At 41.9% G+C, this 21,447-nt stretch overlaps 3 protein-coding genes across 5 annotated transcripts; 1 reads left to right on the plus strand and 2 right to left on the minus strand.

Moving 5' to 3' along the window:
- Window positions 1–1,097: 1,097 nt before the first annotated feature.
- fam162a (family with sequence similarity 162 member A) lies at window positions 1,098–7,414 on the minus strand. The gene is made up of 6 exons (XM_020041914.2): window positions 7,316–7,414; window positions 5,043–5,136; window positions 3,164–3,307; window positions 1,820–1,931; window positions 1,520–1,628; window positions 1,098–1,414 (listed from the first exon to the last, which is right to left on the minus strand). The coding sequence occupies exons 2-6, from the start codon at window positions 5,083–5,085 to the stop codon at window positions 1,283–1,285; spliced, it is 540 nt and encodes a 179-aa protein (XP_019897473.1). The 5' UTR covers window positions 5,086–5,136; window positions 7,316–7,414; the 3' UTR covers window positions 1,098–1,282.
- ccdc58 (coiled-coil domain containing 58) lies at window positions 6,681–12,205 on the plus strand. 3 transcript variants are annotated; one of them, NM_001304018.1, is given in 5 exon segments: window positions 6,681–6,731; window positions 9,053–9,178; window positions 9,367–9,513; window positions 11,740–11,799; window positions 11,919–12,205. In NM_001304018.1, coding segments are annotated over 5 exon segments (435 nt in total). In that variant the 3' UTR covers window positions 11,970–12,205.
- Window positions 12,206–19,534: 7,329 nt separating this feature from the next.
- Window positions 19,535–20,373, minus strand: LOC105007513 (cystatin-B-like). The gene is made up of 3 exons (XM_010866475.5): window positions 20,193–20,373; window positions 20,009–20,110; window positions 19,535–19,838 (listed from the first exon to the last, which is right to left on the minus strand). The coding sequence occupies exons 1-3, from the start codon at window positions 20,262–20,264 to the stop codon at window positions 19,710–19,712; spliced, it is 303 nt and encodes a 100-aa protein (XP_010864777.1). The 5' UTR covers window positions 20,265–20,373; the 3' UTR covers window positions 19,535–19,709.
- Window positions 20,374–21,447: the final 1,074 nt, after the last annotated feature.

The following is a 21,447-nucleotide window of genomic DNA, read 5'->3' on the forward strand; positions in this document are numbered from 1 at the left end:
AATGCTCAGGTAGGCCGTGGCATTTAAACAATGCCCAATTGGCACTAAGGGGCCTAAAGTGTGCCAAGAAAACATCCCCCACACCATTACACCACCACCAGCAGCCTGCACAGTGGTAACAAGGCATGATGGATCCATGTTCTAATTCTGTTTACCCCAAATTCTGACTCTACCATCTGAATGTCTCAACAGAAATCGAGACTCATCAGACCAGGCAACATTCTTCCAGTCTTCAACTGTCCAATTTTGGTGAGCTCGTGCAAATTGTAGCCTTTTTTTCCTATTTGTAGTGGAGATGAGTGGTACCCGGTGGGGTCTTCTGCTGTTGTAGCCCATCCGCCTCAAGGTTGTGCGTGTTGTGGCTTCACAAATGCTTTGCCGCATACCTCGGTTGTAACAAGTGGTTATTTCCGTCAAAGTTGCTCTTCTATCAGCTTGAATCAGTCGGCCCATTCTCCTCTGACCTCTAGCATCAACAAGGCATTTTCGCCCACAGGACTGCCGCATACTGGATGTTTTTCCCTTTTCACACCATTCTTTGTAAACCCTAGAAATGGTTGTGCGTGAAAATCCCAGTAACTGAGCAGATTGTGAAATACTCAGACCGGCCCGTCTGGCACCAACAACCATGCCACGCTCAGAATTGCTTAAATCACCTTTCTTTCCCATTCTGACATTCAGTTTGGAGTTCAGGAGATTGTCTTGACCAGGACCACACCCCTAAATGCATTGAAGCAACTGCCATGTGATTGGTTGATTAGATAATTGCATTAATGAGAAATTGAACAGGTGTTCCTAATAATCCTTTAGGTGAGTGTATAAAGGCCACAAGGCAGAGTTCTACTTGTTGTTCTACACAAAGTATGTCCACACAAGTGAAAATATTTCAGCTATTCTGGCTAAAATGAAAATTCCAGGTTGCACCCTACATCCCTACCCACGGTCTTCATTTTGCCACCTCTGGTCTCTTGGCTGACCTCTACAGGAGTAACTCCCACTCAGCCCAGTCAAATCCTGACACCCATTTGGTGGAGCCAGCATCCCCATGAAGCAAGGGCAGCAGGACCTTGTTAATAATTTTATAACACTTCTGAAACTCTCTTTAAAGAATATAATTCCCCAGCAATTCAACATTTAATAAATTCCAAATAAACTATGTGGAAAATAATTTTAGCATAAACACACGGCATTGAAGAAACAGCTCACACTATGACAACAGACTGCATCAACTGTCAGTGGGACCAACAGGGGGGGCGATGTTTCGGAGGGGGTAGGGTCTTCCTCACTGAGACTTCTCAGCCAGAACAACAGCACCTGCCGCTGCTTCCTCCTCTCTTGCAATCTTGGCCTCCTCCCTCCATCTTGCCTTCTTCTCCATGTTCAGGGCTGTGAGAGACTCATTTCTGCCAGCAGCCTGGGGAATACCACAGATCAGGTTTTTCACAGGAAATTGCTTTTCAGAAGGCACATCCCAGTCAATGATGTGCATAGCCCTCTAGTGTAACCAGATGTAACTCACCCTCTTGCCCATGATGACAGTGATTAGGCAGGCGAGGATTGTAATGACTATCATCCCATAGCACGCCTTTACCCTCAATTTGTTCCGGGCTGCATCCAGTGTCTCAAATCTGAAACGAAAGACATAAGTCATAATAAACATAACCAGGCTTCTAAACATATTTCTCTCCACACGTCTTCGAGTTAAGGGGGGGGGGGGGGGGGGGGGGCTTGTGACAGTTGGTCATTTCTGCTAATTACACAGAACAAACCCTGCTACAGAGACGGGGAGGTTTGGTATAAACAGGGAGTTTCCACTTACGATACCAAGTCTGGGATCTGGTCTGGGGTCTTGTAGCGTCCAGACCAGACTAGAATCCTCTGGTCCATTGGAGAAGGTCTGTAGCCAGGCAGTTTAAAGCCTGGACGGGGGGCTGGGAGACAAGAGGGGACAGTTAATGGCTGGACGGGGGGCTTGGAGAGAAGAGGACAGTTAATGGCTGGACGGTTGTTGTTTTGTTTTTTTTGGGGGGGGGGGGGTAGTTATTGTTGGACTGTCTCGGAGAGCGGGGTCATCTAGTTAAATTAGTCTCCCACACTAATGCAGTTTGATGAACTTGGTGAAGTTACGATTATCTACGTGAAAAACACATTTTCTGTCACAGTGAAAACAACATTGGGTAACCTCCATGTGTGACTAATGCCAGTCAGTGAAAACAACATTGGGGAGCTCCGTTTATGTGACTAATGCCAGTCAGTGAAATGTCATGCTGATTGGAGAAATATTTGTTAGAGGTCTTACAGGAAATACTTTGAGCACAGCATCATGGATTACACTACACACTTCATTAGAAGACATGTTTTAATCTGCATGTTTTAGTATCTGAAATCCTGGGCAGTACTGTTGGAGCCATCTACATTTTGAAATGGTTAATTTAAATATTTACATTTTGAGGTAGGAAAATGTATGCAGCTTATATTGGCAATTCATTGCCACTTGCAGATCAATCCAAAATGAACATGTGTGTGTGATGTAACTATTTACTGTGGCCACTTAAGGGCTCTGATACATCTCCATTCAGGTTTTTTCCAGTTGAGCAGTAATGAGGACATCACAACCGCTGTGATGGCGTGGTAAAATGTAGTTGATGTTTTGTTGACAGACATCTTTGTTTGACTTCTATGCTTTTGTCTAGGTAAAATAAATCATGCAAGAATAGGTGGTTGAAAATTAGATTTACTATCAAATGGAGGTAAACACTGATCTTTTGAATTCTGTTCTGTGGGCTTTCCACTACCACTTGGTGAAGAAGATTATTGGGCTCTAGATGAAAATATACACATTCAGCTGAGCTACTTAATCCAGTTTCTGGAGATCTACTGTCCTAGGGGTTGTCTCACTAACCCTAATTTAGCACAACCTATTCTAGTAATAAGATGGATAAAAAGAAATCAGTTTAGTCATAACAGGGTTTGGAGAGAACCTCCAGGAAGGTATAGCAGCGTTATACAGTAAATATGCCAGGCATCATGAACCCCACTCCAGTAAGAACATGCTCAGAGATCATCTTGAAACTTCATATTATATTGGTCTTATTTTGCTGTCATGATGACTGATGTGTGGCTGCCTTTTTATCCAATAAGAATGGTAATGTTGGGGTCATACCATGCGTGGGGGCTACTGGTGAAGCCTCTGGGTTTTCTGGCTGAGGTTTACTACACATCCTCCTCAGACCTGCCAACCCCCCACTTCGACCACCCAGCTCTGCCAGAGCTCGGCTACGACCTACGACCTGTCCGCTCCATTGATCTGTAAGGAAAACAGCACATCGGTCAGTCAGACCAGACCTGAATCCTCCACCCCAACGCACTGGCTTCCTTGACACAGACTACAGCCAACATCTCTACTACCATGGCTCAACAATCAGCTGGTGCTTTCTATTGTTCAACATGTTTGGATGTCATTATAGACCAGGAGTTAAACTGGTCCAACTATAGCCCAAACAAGAGCCAGACGAGGCTGAGAACCTTAACTTTTGGTTATGTAAATTCCATTCACAAAAATATCAGATGAATAATAACATCAGCTAATCAGATATTATGCAGCATTGTTCATATATTCCTCCCCTCTTCTCTCGTGTAGTAAGAGACTTATGACCCTAAATCAGACAAAACATGTTGCAAATATCAGATTATGGAGTTGCAGATTGAGTTTCGCAATACTGAACAGCTGGCAGCTGAAACACGCCTTTGCAATATATTGAAATACAAGGATGCAGGAAAAAAATATGGGATGGAAACTATAGACAATGCAACTATTTAATGTTATTGCACCAACATTTGCTAACGGACTAAGAATGGGCAGATCTCAGGTTCACAGGAATGTAATGCTGGAATTATTTTTGTTTAAGTTATAATATGACAGATTTTTAGGCTACTAGGCTCACAGATCATGAGCTACTAAATAACAGGTACATTATTATGGTAGAAAAAGCTTCTCTGCACCTTCACGCATGGTAGTATATTGAGTTTAGATATGAATAATATGACTGATGGTCATGTGTGAATGTTTTGGCTCAAACTCACAGACCATGCATAACCTGTGTTTAACATCCTGATAGGGCAAGCCAGCACCACTAAGACATTAATTTAGACTAGCCCATTTCCTCCTTGTTTGTGTAGGGTGGAGACTGATGTCTTTTTTCCCCAGACGTCATTTTTAATTAGCGCTTTTCAAAAGGCTCCTTTTACAGAGACAGCTAACTAATCATAATGTTGAGAAGTAATAATGTCATCAAACCTAAAAGATCCTCTCGGATAATTGCTTGAAGGCTTCTCGGGGTAGTATCATGCCGTGTGTGCATATTTTTTGCAGAGTTATTAATTCCTTTTTATTACTGGTATAAAATCCTCCAAAACTGTCAAACGAACATTACTTCAAAATCCCATTTTGACCGACAAATGTATACCACTAAATCAAATAGAAGGAGCATTTAACAATGACATTCATGGTTCAATAAGCCACACAGACGATAAAATAAAATAAGCATTCTAATCAGCAAGCCCAAATCGGACTTACAAAATTAGGCCACATTTAAAACATTAGTGAACTTTAATTAAAACTGTGGCTAGCCTAGTTTGACACATGACACACACGCTTTGTTGAGCACACCAGTGTGGTAAGAAACCTGCGGCATAGCAGGAATATGACGCGATTGTGTTTGGGATACATTCAACATACATTTGTTCCTTACAACAATGACACAGGTAAAACTGCCGTTTGTAAGCAATTACGCAGTCCAAAATGTGACATTTTACTGTAGTTACTGCACTTTTACGGCAGTTTGAAAACAATCATTTGTTTTGTGAAAGACAACATATCCTAACTATTAATCATGCCTCTGTACTATGCCATGGGCTTGTTACCACAAACTGGGCTCGACAGTTGGCATGTTGGCAGTGTGGATGTACGTGATTGTTGTCACACCAAATCATAGTTAGCTAGGTTTAAATAGCACAAAACAAATACAACAAAGAATACTCACATATGGCCGTGCCAATGACATTGTGGGATCTGATGAAGTTCATGTTGAAAGGTTTTAAAGCAACGTTATGTCATTAAAGCTTGCCAAAATGTTCCTGTTGAAAGTCAAGCAGACGTACGTTACATATTACGTAACAGCGACTGGGTAGGGGGCGGAACAGGGCAGGGAAATAAGGACACCTGTGTCTTGTGAGCAACATTAAAGAAACACTTCCGCGTGACGAAAATCTGGAATTCAAAATAAAAGAGACCAACGAATTACTTAAAAACTGAGATAAATTGAGTTTATTAATTGTTTGAGAACATGTACCTCTCAAAACATTGACAATTCAAATATGATCATATTTAAGAGTAATTTCGATAAAAAGTGGGTGTTAAAACACATTCCAAGGGTGGATCCATGTTCTCATTCTGTTTACGCCAAATTCTGACTCTACCATCTGAATGTGTCAACAGAAATCGAGACTCATCAGACCAGGCAACATTCTTCCAGTCTTCAACTGTCCAATTTTGGTGAGCTCGTGCAAATTGTAGCCTCTTTTTCCTATTTGTAGTGGAGATGAGTGGTACCCGTTGGGGTCTTCTGCTGTTGTAGCCCATCCGCCTCAAGGTTGTGCGTGTTGTGGCTTCACAAATGCTTTGCCGCATACCTCGGTTGTAACAAGTGGTTATTTCCGTCAAAGTTGCTCTTCTATCAGCTTGAATCAGTCGGCCCATTCTCCTCTGACCTCTAGCATCAACAAGGCATTTTTGCTCAAAATTGCTTAAATCACCTTTCTTTCCCATTCTGACATTCAGTTTGGAGTTCAGGAGATTGTCTTGACCAGGACCACACCCCTAAATGCATTGAAGCAACTGCCATGTGATTGGTTGATTAGATAATTGCATTCATGAGAAATTGAACAGGTGTTCCTAATAATCCTTTAGTTGAGTGTATATTTCATATGCATTGAGTTACATTGTGGCCAATAGGATCTAGGATGGGTGGAGTAAATTGCTAGCAACAATTGCAAATACTCAGTGCCCCTTGATTTCTTTGCATATAATTATTCTATCGACTCTCTTGAACATTTCCTAAAATAAATGTTTACCATACACACTAAGAAAAAAGTGTCAAAATGTATAAATTTAATATTATTAAAATCGCGTTTTAACGCGGATTTCTATTTTGAAGGCAAAATCCGAAAACCGGAAGTCTTATTGTTGCTACAGAATCTCTAATGTTGCCGGCATGAAGCTAATAAGAAGGACCCTGTATTTACTTGAGCACAGAGTGCTCGTCCGTGCCTGTTCAATAAAACATGTTTAAAACAAAGGAACCTAGTACAGATATTTTAATTTAAAAAAGGTTTGCCTATTTAGTGTCTTTGCGTCCACTTCAGAAATAAATTATCTATAGTGAAAACACATGGAACTCGAAAGGGTGGCCTATTAGAAATAATTTTGCCTAAGAAATTGTTGACTAATCTTTGCTGAAAAAAACTTTAACTGCAATTAACTCATAGGTGCATTTGTATATAATGTTATCATCGGTTTAAAATCGTTTTTAGAAAGTCATTTTATATTTCTGTATTTCATCCAGGCATTTGGGCAGGGCAGATATATCTCGTTTTGAGAGTGGAGGACCTTGTATTCCACTATGGCGGCACCCAATGGAACTTTAAACTGTGAGGACTTTTCAATGTTTCAGGTAACACTGGCGTCTCTTTTGTATTCCGTAAAGGGCATTTTGGGGTGACATCCACGAGCCACCCCAACCGTTAATCACACGTTTTTGTTAAAAGTAGGTTATTTCGGCGCCTCGTGATCAGATTGAATGAGTGACCCCCAACTTGCATGGACCTGTGTAGCTTGCTAGCTATCTCAAACCTTTCTTCGTTTTATATGTCATAAGTACATTATTACATAAATTATTTTGATAAGTCAAAATAGAACGATTTAAAAAGTAAAATATGGACATGCACTGAATGTTAAGTCGCTCTGTATATAAGCGAATGCTAAATGACCAAAAGTTTACATCTTCCATTACTGTACTTTGAATGCACTCAGCTATTACATCAGTGTAATGCAATTCCCTATTAGATGGTGCAACCTACAGTACATAACGGAATGGTCATGTGGCACCTATTATTTATTCACCCACATTACACTATGCTGCTCTCGTCAAGTAATTCTCAACTTTCCGGGGTGGGCTACTCACCAACAACAAAACAATGGATACTAGATGTGTTACAGTTTCATTAAATAAATAATATTAAAGAACAACATTCCCACCTTTTTCACTGCCATAAATGTTGAATAGCTGAAGTTCTTAACTTGGCAGGCTGACTGAGACCACAGCATCTACATGTTGCTTCTAATATACGCTGCTCAAACATGTAATCATCACACTATATAACACCAAGTTAATTAACCTTCAGGGATCAATCTGTCCAGTTAGGAAGCGTAAGTAATTGTTCATCACTGTCACCTGTTTTAGTGCAAATGAAAGTGACAACAGGTGCACCGGAGAGGCAACAGCAAGACAACCCCCAAAAAGGGAATGGTTTTGCAGGTGGTGGCCACAGACAATTGCTCTCCTTATCCTTCCTGACTGATTCTTCTCTAGTTCAGCATTTTGCTAGTGTCCTTGTCACTACTGGTAACAGGAGGCGGTACCTGCAGCCCATTCAGGTTGCACAAGTAGTCAAGCTCCTCCAGAATGGCACATTCATACTTGCCGTCACAACTAGTATTCCGACAGCAGCACTTAAGATGTCTCAATCATATGGTAATGACAACTTGCCCATCTTAATATATTGCATTTATATGACTATGATTACTTCTAAAGATAATACATTTTAACCAAAGGCAATTTGTTGTTTTCTAGAAAATGCAAAGAGGAAATACTGGAGAATATATAGGTTTCAAATAAAGACACCCACCGTTGCATGACTTGTCCTTCTGCAGAGAGCGGTACACACCTTTGGACATTCATGTTTTACATTTATGTCATTTTGCAGACACTCTTTAGAGCGACTACTCGGAGTGGCATCTATCATGGAAACTACATTTGCTGCCATCTAATTATCGATTAGTTGGATCTATGTGAGAAACAGCAAAAAAATTAGATTGAAAAAATGTCGAGTGCTGTGGCTAATCCAATGAAAAGGCCTGTGATTTAAATTGAAGATTTAAGACAGAAAATGTGCTAAGTTGAATTTGCAGCATGAGGGGATGAAGATAGAGGTTGAAGAGGGATTAGCACGATAGATGGAGTGGAGTTTCATTATCAACTTTTTTTTACCTTGATTTGTGTGCTGAAGTGAGACACCCCTCATCTAGAATGCACGGTTTATCTGCGTATTTACAGAATGTTAGCGCCACCAAAATGGTGGTCTACTCTTGCCGGTGGAATTTGTTTATAGTCAAACTTACTGTACCTAAAAGCATTACTCTTACTGATGGATCATGCGACGAGTGTCGAAGTCGCTAAGATTTCTCCACTATAGAAACTTTAATTAAAATGAATCCTCAAATCTTTTATTTTAGTGATGTTGTCTGTGTAATACAGTTAAAGCTACATGCTATAAGATTGTTTTTGTGAACTTTTTCTTTGAACTTTCCTATTTCTTTTTTTTGTCTCAACTATACCTGTTTATTAAGCACACCTTGGAGTTAGGTATCAATGCTAAAACAATACATATAACTGGTATTTGAAGTTGTTTTGAATAGAGAATTGTGCAAGATTAGGGAAAAAAAGTTATTTAAAAAAAAACATCTGCATTTAATTCTGGAATGAATGTGTATATCGGTATAATCTAAGTAGTAATTGACAAATTCATCCATTATCAAAATAGTTATTTGCAGCCCTATTTCTGTGAGTTAAATTTGAAATTAATTGTGATAAACTGTGCTACATGCCTTTTCCCTTACCTAGATCATCTGACCGTAGGCAGCAAACAGATCGCTCATGAATACAGCAAAATAATCTCTAGTGGTCTGTTTATCTTTGACCCTCCCTAAACCCAGGAGGTCCTGAAGACGATGCGTAGCATTGATGACCGGATCGTCCATTCTCTCAACACCACAGTGCCGACCGCCTCCTTCTCCAGCAGAGTGGACGCCTCCCAGACATGCAAACAGCTCTATGAGTCTGTGAGTAAGACTTGTTTTGTGATTGGACACGCGTTTTACTATTTAGGTAAAATGTGTTTAGGAACATGACTTAAAGTTAGTGCCACCCTCAGAGGCCAATCAATGTCAATCATTCACTAAGTTGCATCCAAAATAGTGGTGTTTTTATCACAGGACACTCATGCCTGTGTATGTGTGTTCTGTTCCAGTTGTTGGAGGCCCACTTGAGCAGGGACAGAGCTATTAAAACGTGTATTGCCAGGACCTCTGAAGTAGTGAGCCAACTGAGAGAGGAGAGAGCCAAGGACAGCGACAACATGACAACCCTCAGACTACTCAGGAAGGAACAAACCAAGGTAATGCATGTCTCCATGGTAACACAGGACCTACACTACACTTCTATACATTTCCATGGTAACAGGACCAACACTACACTTCTATACATTTCCATTGCAACACAAGGCCTATACCTCTCCATGGTAACACAGGACATACACTTCTATACCGTGATGGCAGTGTGTTGAGGCCCTTTAATAGTTGTAGACATGGTCGTGATGGCAGTGTGTTGAGGCCCTTTAATAGTTGTAGACATGGTCTTGATGGCAGTGTGTTGAGGCCCTTTAATAGTTGTAGACTTGGTCTTGATGGCAGTGTGTTGAGGCCCTTTAATAGTTGTAGACATGGTCTTGATGGCAGTGTGTTGAGGCCCTTTAATAGTTGTAGACATGGTCTTGATGGCAGTGTGTTGAGGCCCTTTAATAGTTGTAGACTTGGTCTTGATGGCAGTGTGTTGAGGCCCTTTAATAGTTGTAGACATGGTCTTGATGGCAGTGTGTTGAGGCCCTTTAATAGTTGTAGACTTGGTCTTGATGGCAGTGTGTTGAGGCCCTTTAATAGTTGTAGACATGGTCTTGATGGCAGTGTGTTGAGGCCCTTTAATAGTTGTAGACATGGTCTTGATGGCAGTGTGTTGAGGCCCTTTAATAGTTGTAGACATGGTCTTGATGGCAGTGTGTTGAGGCCCTTTAATAGTTGTAGACATGGTCTTGATGGCAGTGTGTTGAGGCCCTTTAATAGTTGTAGACATGGTCTTGATGGCAGTGTGTTGAGGCCCTTTAATAGTTGTAGACTTGGTCTTGATGGCAGTGTGTTGAGGCCCTTTAATAGTTGTAGACATGGTCTTGATGGCAGTGTGTTGAGGCCCTTTAATAGTTGTAGACATGGTCTTGATGGCAGTGTGTTGAGGCCCTTTAATAGTTGTAGACATGGTCTTGATGGCAGTGTGTTGAGGCCCTTTAATAGTTATAGACATGGTCTTGATGGCAGTGTGTTGAGGCCCTTTAATAGTTGTAGACATGGTCTTGATGGCAGTGTGTTGAGGCCCTTTAATAGTTGTAGACATGGTCTTGATGGCAGTGTGTTGAGGCCCTTTAATAGTTGTAGACTTGGTCTTGATGGCAGTGTGTTGAGGCCCTTTAATAGTTGTAGACTTGGTCTTGATGGCAGTGTGTTGAGGCCCTTTAATAGTTGTAGACATGGTCTTGATGGCAGTGTGTTGAGGCCCTTTAATAGTTGTAGACATGGTCTTGATGGCAGTGTGTTGAGGCCCTTTATTAGTTGTAGACATGGTCTTGATGGCAGTGTGTTGAGGCCCTTTAATAGTTGTAGACTTGGTCTTGATGGCAGTGTGTTGAGGCCCTTTAATAGTTGTAGACATGGTCTGGATGGCAGTGTGTTGAGGCCCTTTAATAGTTGTAGAAATGGTCTGGATGGCAGTGTGTTGAGGCCCTTTAATAGTTGTAGACTTGGTCTTGATGGCAGTGTGTTGAGGCCCTTTAATAGTTGTAGACTTGGTCTTGATGGCAGTGTGTTGAGGCCCTTTAATAGTTGTAGACTTGGTCTTGATGGCAGTGTGTTGAGGCCCTTTAATAGTTGTAGACATGGTCTTGATGGCAGTGTGTTGAGGCCCTTTAATAGTTGTAGACATGGTCTGGATGGCAGTGTGTTGAGGCCCTTTAATAGTTGTAGTGTTTAATAGTGCTGTAGACTTGTGTTGTCAAAATCACCTATGATGGTCAATAGAGAAAGTGGCTTTTCAACTTGAATCCTGGAGGGCCTAAACACTTCAGATTGGTGCTTTTACCTCATGGTTAATTGCTATCTACTGGTGTCCCAGGTCTGAATCAGTCTCTTATTTGAAATGAGAGGATGCATAGCTAAAATGTTTCTGTCCTCCAGGACCAGAGTTGATGACTCTGAGAGTAAAGTTCAGGTACTTTCCCTCCACCTCTGTGATGTGACCAGCCTGCGGTTGTTGTGATGTAAACGCACAGGCACAAGGTGGCTCCTTCCAGACTGACTGAGCGTGATGCATTGGCTAAACAAGAAGGTTTGCAATGCATGAAAGTGCATTCCCAGGTCAGGAGAAAATGGTTCAGACAGTAAAGTGACATCATTGGAAGATGTTAGTTGATTTATCATTTCAGGACGATGAGCATGGTTCAACTGGAAGTATGTTGTTACAGTTGAGTGTTGATGTGGTGATGAAATCTGTTGTTGAGGCCTGTTTTTGTCTCCTCCAGTTAAAACTCATGAGGTCCGAGTTAAATGTTGAAGAGGTGGTTAATGACAGGAGTCTAAAGGTAGGACCATGACGGTTTCCGGTTTGCATTTCCCTAAATGCATCATTTGATGTTTTTTTTTTTTCCTTAAAACAAGATCTCACACAGTCGCTACTGTCCCTCTCCTGTGCTGTTTACAGGTGTTCAGTGAGCGGTGCCGGATCCACTACATGCCTCCTACAGTCCAGTGAAGGGCTGAGCTGCTCCTGAGAGTTTAGCTGCAGGTCCAGACAACTGCATTGGGACTGGAACCAGATCCAGAACCGAGCCACAGTGACTCATCTATGGACTAGACCTAAGCAACCACACGTCTCCTGCTGTAGCCTGAGGGAGCGTGGTCCAGCCCACTGCTGTCAGCAACCCTGTTTATCTTCTACCATGATTGTACAAAACCTTTTTTTTAAAACAATGAAGTGTTTTCAAATGGTCTGGTTGTCTGACTTAACTGAGAAAGAGGTGCACATTCACAGTATAGACCAATAGGTACGTCATCTGCCAATTGTTGGATATCCAGAAATAGTCATACCTGAACATTATAAGACGTGGTTAAAATCAGGAAAAACACCTGGTAGATCCAGCTCTGTGCCGGCAGGATCCTGTCTCCAGCACCGTAACAGAGTTTTGGTCTGGTACCAATACAATACTGCTCAGCAACCTCCCTGTAGTATACAAAGATGTGATAGAAAGATTGAAAGAAAATATATAAAAACACTATATGCCAACCTGGACCAGTGTATCTTACTAGAGCTGTAAATGACTTTTCTCAAATTACCTGGTGAAATCAGTCACCTCAACCCTGCACCGAATTTTGCAATCAAATGTATTCGTCATGCAGACCATATTTACTGCCTGAAGATATTTTAGGCTTTTTTGCCTTCTAACATACAGTTTTTTAACAGTTATATATTTGGGTGAAATTTTGTTTACCCTGAGTTGTTCTTGAGGCCCATGGAGTCGTTATTCACCTCTGATGCAACTGGGTATTAGTATCGTCCAAATTCATGAATTGAAACTGCATCCCAAGCAACAGAAGCTGTACTGCAAGCAGAATCAAACAAAAAACTTCTGAATTCTGTAATCTGTCGCTCTAGCCTCAATTTTGTTGACTGAATATTGACGAAACAGCTGACGGAACTTCAAACTGGCAGTATGCAAACTAAATTATATCAGCTGGCCCGCGGCCGAACCTTTGAGAGGTGTGTGTTGAAACTGAAAACTGGGGAGTTGTTGGCTCATGACAAAGATGGATGACGCATGCCTGTCGGAGTGAGTGACATATGTCATAAATATGAATGACGTATGTCTGTCGGAAGGGGTGGCATATGTCACAAAAACAGACGACATATGCCCGTGCTCTAAATTGGCTGGGCCGTGTGGTTTGGACTTGATAATAAGCTTAACATTGGTGATGGTCATTTCAAATCACTACAGTGAACTGAATCATTCAGTACGTCTTTGAAAATATGTGTTTCATTTGAATCACAGATTCCATCCATCCTTCTTCTTCCGCTTATCCGGGGCCGGGTCGCCCAGACTTCCCTCTCCCCAAACACTTCCTCTAGCTCTTCTAGCCGGGAGACATAGTCCCTCCAGCGTGTCCTAGGTCTTCCCCGGGGTCTCCTCCCGGTGGGACGGGACCGGAACACCTTCCCAGGAAGGCGTTCCGGAGGCATCCGAAACAGATGCCCAAGCCACCTCAGCTGACCCCTCTCGATGTGGAGGAGCAGCGGCTCTACTCTGAGCTCCTCCCGGGTGACCGAGCTTCTCACCCTATCTCTAAGGGATCGACCAGCCACCCTGCGGAGAAAGCTCATTTCGGCCGCCTGTATCCGGGATCTTGTCCTTTCGGTCATGACCCAAAGCTCATGACCATAGGTGAGAGTAGGAACGTAGATTGACTGGTAAATCGAGAGCTTTGCCTGCCGGCTCAGCTCTTTCTTCACCACGACAGACCGATACATCGACTGCATTACTGCAGAAGCTGCACCGATCCGTCTGTCAATCTCCCGTTCCATCCTTCCCTCACTCGTGAACAAGACCCCTAGATACTTAAACTCCTCCACTTGAGGCAGGCACTCTCCACCAACCTGAAGTGGGCAAGCCACCCTTTTCCGACTGAGGACCATGGCATCACAGATTCATTTAATGAATCCTTCTGTCTAAATTCCATCTCTATATCATGGTGGGACTTTGTTGTTTACTATAATAGCACTCTGTTTAATGACTCACAAAAATAGTAGTATAATGTTACAGAAATAAGCTTGTTTAGTTTTTTCAACAATTACCAAATTATTTACTCTACTGAAAATAATATCTAAAGCAAATGTAGCAGGCCGCTAGGAACAACTGCAATAAAAAAGTTATCAAATTCACTGTGCATGTTTGGTTTCTGTAGTTAAAGAACATGCACATCTTAGGCTGCAATGAAGAAACTGAGCCAAAGATACCCTGGTTCTTACTACAGTAACGCCACTGATTTCAGTAGCTGAAGTTGTAGTTATGGAGGCTTAAATGATTGCCACTTAAAATGTTCAACAATTTAATAATAGTTCGGCCTATGTGTCATAACCTACATGTTAACACTGAAGAGGTGGAGGTCTTCACGGGTCAATACGAGATCCGATCCGTTTTCCGACTTGGTCGGATATAACATTATGTAGTTGAATGTTGGATCAGGCTCGATTGCCATGGTTTTCGGATCGGTGTGATAAAATACCGACAATTTCCGAAAGTATATCATAAGAAGAAAAAATCCTGAAAGTAGCTAATAAACCTCATTAAAGACAGGTTATTTCAGCGTTCATCGCTCTTCGGCATGTGTAGTTTGAAGTTCTACTAAACTAAAATATCTCACGACATCCCATGCGACTGTGAGAGGTGGAGCGCAGTTCATGATTAAACTACTGTAAGACATCCCACATGCACGGTTATAGACCATGTAGCTATTTGACCGGACGAACTATAACAAAAGCATGTGAAAAGTAAACGTTATCAGATCCCGTGGGTGATTTGGATAGGACATTCAGAGGTACAGGTCGGCTCACATACAGGTGCTGGTCATAAAATTAGAATATCATCAAAAAGTTGATTTATTTCTGTCAAAAAGGGAAACTTGTATATTATGTTCATTCATTACACACAGACTGATATATTTCAAATGTTTATTTCTTTTAATTGTGATGATTATAACTGACAACTAATGAAAATCCCAAATTCAGTATTTCTGAAAATTGGAATATTACTTAAGACCAATACAAAACATGAAAAGTATGAGCATGTACAGCACTCAATACTCAATACTTAATTGGGGCTCCTTTTGCCTGAATTACCGCAGCAATGCGGCGTGGCATGGAGTCGATCAGTCTGTGGCACTGCTCAGGTATGAGAGCCCAGGTTGCTCTGATAGTGGCCTTCAGCTCTTCTGCATTGTTGGGTCTGGCGTATCGCATCTTCCTCTTCACAATACCCCATAGATTTTCTATAGGGTTAAGGTCAGGCGAGTTTGCTGGCCAATTAAGAACAGGGATACCATGGTCTTTAAACCAGGTACTGGTAGCTTTGGCACTGTGTGCAGGTGCCAAGTCCTGTTGGAAAATGAAATCTGCATCTCCATTAAGTTGGTCAGCAGCAGGAAGCATGATGTACTCTAAAACTTCCTGGTAGATAGCTGCGTTGACCTTGGACCTCAGAAAACAAAGTGGACCAACACCAGCAGATGACATGGCACCCCAAACCATCACTGACTGTGGAAACTTTACACTGGACTTCAAGCAACATGGATGATGTGCCTCTCCTCTCTTCCTCCAGACTCTGGGACCTTGATTTCCAAAGGAAATGCAAAATTTACTTTCATCAGAGAACATAACTCAGCAGCAGTCAAGTCCTTTTTGTCTTTAGCCCAGACGAGACGCTTCTGACGCTGTGTCTTGAGTGGCTTTACACAAGGAATGCGACAGCTGAAACCCATGTCTTGCATACGTCTGTGCGTGGTGGTTCTTGAAGCACTGACTCCAGCTGCAGTCCACTCTTTGTGAATCTCCCCCACATTTTTGAATGGGTTTTGTTTCACAATCCTCTCCAGGGTGCGGTTATCTCTATTGCTTGTACACTTTTTTCTATAACATATTTTCCTTCCCTTCGCATCTCTTAATGTGCTTGGACACAGCTCTGTGAACAGCCAGCCTCTTTAGCAATGACCTTTTGTGTCTTGCCCTCCTTGTGCAAGATGTCAATGGTCGTCTTTTGGACAGCTGTCAAGTCAGCAGTATTCCCCATGATTGTGTTGCCTACAGAACTAGACTGAGAGACCATTTAAAGGCCTTTGCAGGTGTTTTGAGTTAATTAGCTGATTAGAGTGTGGCAACAGGTGTCTTCAATATTAAACCTTTTCACAATATTCAAATTTTCTGAGATACTGAATTTGGGATTTTAATTAGTTGTTAGTTATAATCATAACAATTAAAATAAATAAACATTTGAAATACACTCACCTTCAATGCATTTAGGGGTGTGTCTCCTGAACTCCAAACTGAATGTCAGAATGGGAAAGAAAGGTGATTTAAGCAATTTTGAGCGTGGCATGGTTGTTGGTGCCAGACGGGCCAGTCTGAGTATTTTACAATCTGCTCAGTTACTGGGATTTTCATGCACACCCATTGCTAGGGTTTACCAAGAATGGTGTGAAAAGGGAAAAACATCCAGTATGCGGCAGTCCTGTAGGCAAAAATGCCTTGTTGATGCTAGAGGTCAGAGGAGAATGGGCCGACTGATTCAAGCTGATAGAAGAGCAACTTTGACTGAAATAACCACTTGTTACAACCGAGGTAGGCAGCAAAGCATTTATGAAGCCACAACACGCACAACCTTGAGGCGGATGGGCTACAAAAGCAAAAGACCCCACTGGGTACCACTCATCTCCACTACAAATAGGAAAAAGAGGCAACAATTTGCACAAGCTCACCAAAATTGGACAGTTGAAGACTGGAAGAATGTTGCCTGGTCTGATGAGTCTCGATTTCTGTTGACACATTCAGATGGTAGAGTCAGAATTTGGCGTAAACTGAATGAGAACATGGATCCATCATGCCTTGTTACCACTGTGTAGGCTGGTGGTGGTGGTGTAATGGTGCGGGGGATGTTTTCTTGGCACACTTTAGGCCCCTTAGTGCCAATTGGGCATTGTTTAAATGCCACGGCCTACCTAAGCATTGTTTCTGACCATGACCATGTGACAATGAGTTCACAATACTGAAATGGGCCCCACAGTCACCAGATCTCAACCCAATAGAGCATCTTTGGGATGTGGCGGAACGGGAGCTTTGTGCCCTGGATGTGCATCCCACAAATCTCCATCAACTGCAAGATGCTATCCTATCAATATGGGCCAACATTTCTAAAGAATGCTTTCAGCACCTTGTTGAATCAATGCCACGTAGAATTAAGGCAGTTCTGAAGGAGAAAGGGGGTCAAACACAGTATTAGTATGGTGTTCCTAAAAATCCTTTAGGTGAGTGTATATCAGTCTGTGTGTAATGAATGAATATAATATACAAGTTTTCACTTTTTCAATGGAATTACTGAAATAAGTAAACAAATTTTATGACCAGCACCTGTACACCAAGTCCACTAATCAATTTCTCTCTTTCCCCCATTCCACTCAGTCTCTCTCTCCCTCACTCTTTGTAGGTGGTGCATTACCTGGCCAACTGATTTCCAGAGCTGTCCCACGTGCAAACCATTTATCTCTATATTTAACAGAAAATAGTACAAAGTATATATTTATAAATATAATAAAAATATCAACAAAAAGATTATCAAATGTTGAAACATCCACATTGTAAATTCAGGCCTCCTGGCCCAGAAAAACTCTCCTGGGAGTTCTGAATGAAATACTGCCTCCATTCCACTTGGAGAATACTCAGGGCATTGGTAGTTTTACAATAAGACCCTACCCAGGTCTGTGGGATGTTTGCTTGAATTTTGGGAGGGGAGAGTAGTTTGATGTGTTTTGATGTTTGGCAACTGGAGCTCTCAGGCAGAATATTACTTCCAGAAGGGCACAAAATTGGCTTTGTGCTGAGGAGCCAGCCAGATATCAAATACCAAAATCAACATCCGAAAGTGGCTTCCTGCCCCCAAGCCAACAACTGTGTCTGCCCCTGAAAGAGGGAGGAGATGAGGTGGGGTATTTCTCGAGGTCATCGGCATCGCTGATCGACAAAGGCGGAGGAGGTGCACCCGCTAACAATGCAGCTGTAGCTAGCTCAGCGCCAGCTAGCAGTACTACAGTAGGTCAGACCGAAGCTGTCACCCATCCCCCACCCCTAGATGCTCCTGTCCTGGAACAGCTTCCCCAGATTATCATGGGATTAACAAACGCAAGTTATTTTACAACAATACCCATTGTGTCATTGTAAAAAGCATTCATTTGTAAGTGGATGGTTTCATAGCCGAGACTGGTTGGAGTACAGCGTCTTGCCGCCAATTCAATAAAATGGCGCAGGGAACAGTGGACTCACCTTCGTGGTCCGGGGCTACAATGACTGGAAGCATGCAGGTGAAAAGGAGGTGTTTCACAGACATGCAACTCCAAAGTTGATATTATGTGCCAGGCGTTGTGGTATGAGAGAAGCGTGAGAGGAAAGGCAAGGAAATCTCAACACTTTGAAAAAATATATTACGGTTCCTCCCTTATTGATGGGATAAGATTTCTGTCAGAGAACCAGTTGCCTTTAAGAGGGAAATCGGAGGTTTTTGATGACATGTCACAGGGAGGCAGTTGTCTATCCCTCGAAATGCTACATATACATGTCACAGCATACAGAATGAACTCAGCAGTGTGGTGACAATATGAAATAGGCGATTTGTGGTATACCATAAATGTTGACGGCACCCGGGAACCGACAGGCTGTGAAAACCTATCTATTGTAATTCGGTTTGTATCTGTAGAAAACCAAGCAACAGAAATCCTTCTTACTATAGCAATGGCCAATGCAGGAGATGCTAAAACACTGACAGACACCATAATAGCAGAACTAACCAAAACTGGCCTGAACACCTCCAAGAGTGGTTGTTCCGGGTTGTTCCGGGTTGTTCACTAAGTTACAGCGAATGTTCTTCCTGACATAATCACATACCATTTACAGTAAAAATAAAAACTGACTGATAAACATATGAAGTATCAGTTTAGTTGAAAATGTGATTTACAGCAAAAATTAAAACATTATTTTAAAAAACCTTTGAATGGTTCCACCAGTCATGGTGTTTTGGAGTAGGTTTCCACTTGAAATGAAGCTTTTGTTGCTCATTGAATGTAGAGATTCAATTCACAATTACAGACAATGCATTAATGCTAATTCCAGTCTGGGTCAGAGTATAATAATGAATGTTGTGAAAAATCACTCCATGGGCCTTCAAGAAAAACTCAGGGTAAGCAAAATTCACCCAAATATGAATCTAGGTTGAACTATCCCTTTAAGAGTGAATAATCAAAGGTCGGTGCAGCATATGGGCCTCCTAAACCCCAGGTAGTGCTCACACCCAACTGTTGACTCAGAGACCTGATTCAGTTAATGACAGCAAGCCTCTACTGCTTTCAGAGAAACATCTCAGGAATGTTGGACACATGAGTCCTCATAGCTGGGAACTCACAAGAATCAGCTTGTGATTTGAAAGGTATTTATGAAGTTTTAAGTTGAATTCCTAGCCATGGATATAATTAAAGGAAACATTTATTCCCATGTAATTATTAATGAAGTACAATAGTGTAATGTCTTTAATTGGGTAAAGAAAATGCACACACACTTTAGAGACTGTACACTATCATTATTTAAATGTCCCCTCCATGTCTGCATCATCATAGAGCAGTGATGTTGCTAAAGCAGGCACTTAGATTATCAAGAGTATAGGCTACTCGATGGGGTCACGGGTTATTAGAAGTACTCAATGGGGTCGCTGTGGGCTTTGGACTCCTGTAGACTTGTCAGCTCCAGTTTGCCTCCAGCGTGAGGCAGCATTTTATACACACGCAGATGAACATGGTCTTCTCCGCCAACATGGACCTGCCAGACACAGTAAGAGGACAGTGGGATCAAGAGGAGTAACACGTATAACTCGTGTCTTCACGCGCGTACAGGTTTAATGATGCACGTAACATAATAACACATTTGTAACTACAATGTTATTTATTCTGCGCACTTAGTTTAACCAACAAAACATTCCAGGCTCATACCTTAATGAAGTAGTTGGTCCCCGCCACCACCTGAGTCTTGAAATTCTTCGCTGTGAAAACGTCAAAATTCCTCCCCGTTTTCTGCTCAGCATGGGGTTTCATCTGAGGAAAAACATTGGATATTCCTAAATATCGCATTCGCTATTTGGTGGTTCGTCGTTATTAACCAGCCTTCCCCTCTCACCTCGTCACAAATCTTCTGCACCTCCACCGTCGCATCCTTTGTATCACCGATTCCTCCACAACACAATGGCATCTTGACTGACCGACTGAAAAAACTAATAACTTCACGGAGGTTATTGCTTTTACAGAAATAGTTCGCCTTTTCCGGGTTTGGTAAACACTTGTTTGGGTGATACCTCTTCAGCTAATAATTCTGAGGACAATATTACGATACAAGACTATAAAAGAAAATGTATTGAACACTAAAATACCAGTTGTTGTTTTTATATTTTTACAATTATTAACAGCTCAAAATGCCAAATAAACGGTGTAATTAAATGTGTATTTAATTTTGATTCGGAATCGTCACCCACGCAAGCAGTTTCAGATGGTTTATTCGGGGGCGTGGCTAGAGTTGACTCAACATCACGGGATGAGAGAAGCTGCTGCTGCAATTTGGAGAAGGGTCCAAATGCAGCTTGCAGCAGTCGCTCACGCCAGTCCCCCTGCTCACGCCGCGCCCGCTCACGCCGCGCCCCCGCTGGCACGCAACTTCCGACTTTCAGACATGTACGGTTTGTTTACAAGACGCAGATGGACCATATTGCCATATTGAGTCATGGCGGCAACAACTCCCGGGAAGCACCTGGTAAGTTACTGATAATAGCAATATGGAGTTATTTAGCCCGTTACGGTTTGTTTAAAATTTATATTAGGCTACTACCGATAGCTGTTGATTTCAGGTTGACGATTGCTTATAGTTAAAAGGGTGTTTTAAAAGTATGCTAACGTTAGCTTAAAATACCTATGTGTATGCACATGTATGCTAGCGTAGTGTGTGTGTTAGTTTGAGTGAGGTACTTCGCATGATATTTTTGGCTTTGGCAACCGTTGTTACCATACCATCTTTAGGTTTCGTAACATGACAAAAATCAGCCCTGTTCTGGGGCTTGTTCAGTATTGAAATCCTATAGAATTCATAGTACTCCAAAAATGCAGGTACAGATTGTCCAGATTTGGCCAATAACAAAATTCACAACCAACAGGTCTGCAACAGGGTACTATGATGTGTATTTGGATTCCATAAGCATGAAAGTAAAGCCTTGTTCAAAGGCTGTTTTAAAGTTTAGCCTCGTTCAATGGCTATATAAGTTAGTTTATTTTGTTTAAGCCCTGTGGGTGGCTATTGTAACTCTTCTATTTCAATAGCATACAGTGGTATTTTGAATATAAGGGAATCGAGTAATATGAATTGTCTTCAGTTTTTTGATACTATT

Source organism: Esox lucius, chromosome 21, assembly GCF_011004845.1.
Source record: "Esox lucius isolate fEsoLuc1 chromosome 21, fEsoLuc1.pri, whole genome shotgun sequence".
Classification (NCBI taxonomy): Eukaryota; Metazoa; Chordata; class Actinopteri; order Esociformes; family Esocidae; genus Esox; species Esox lucius.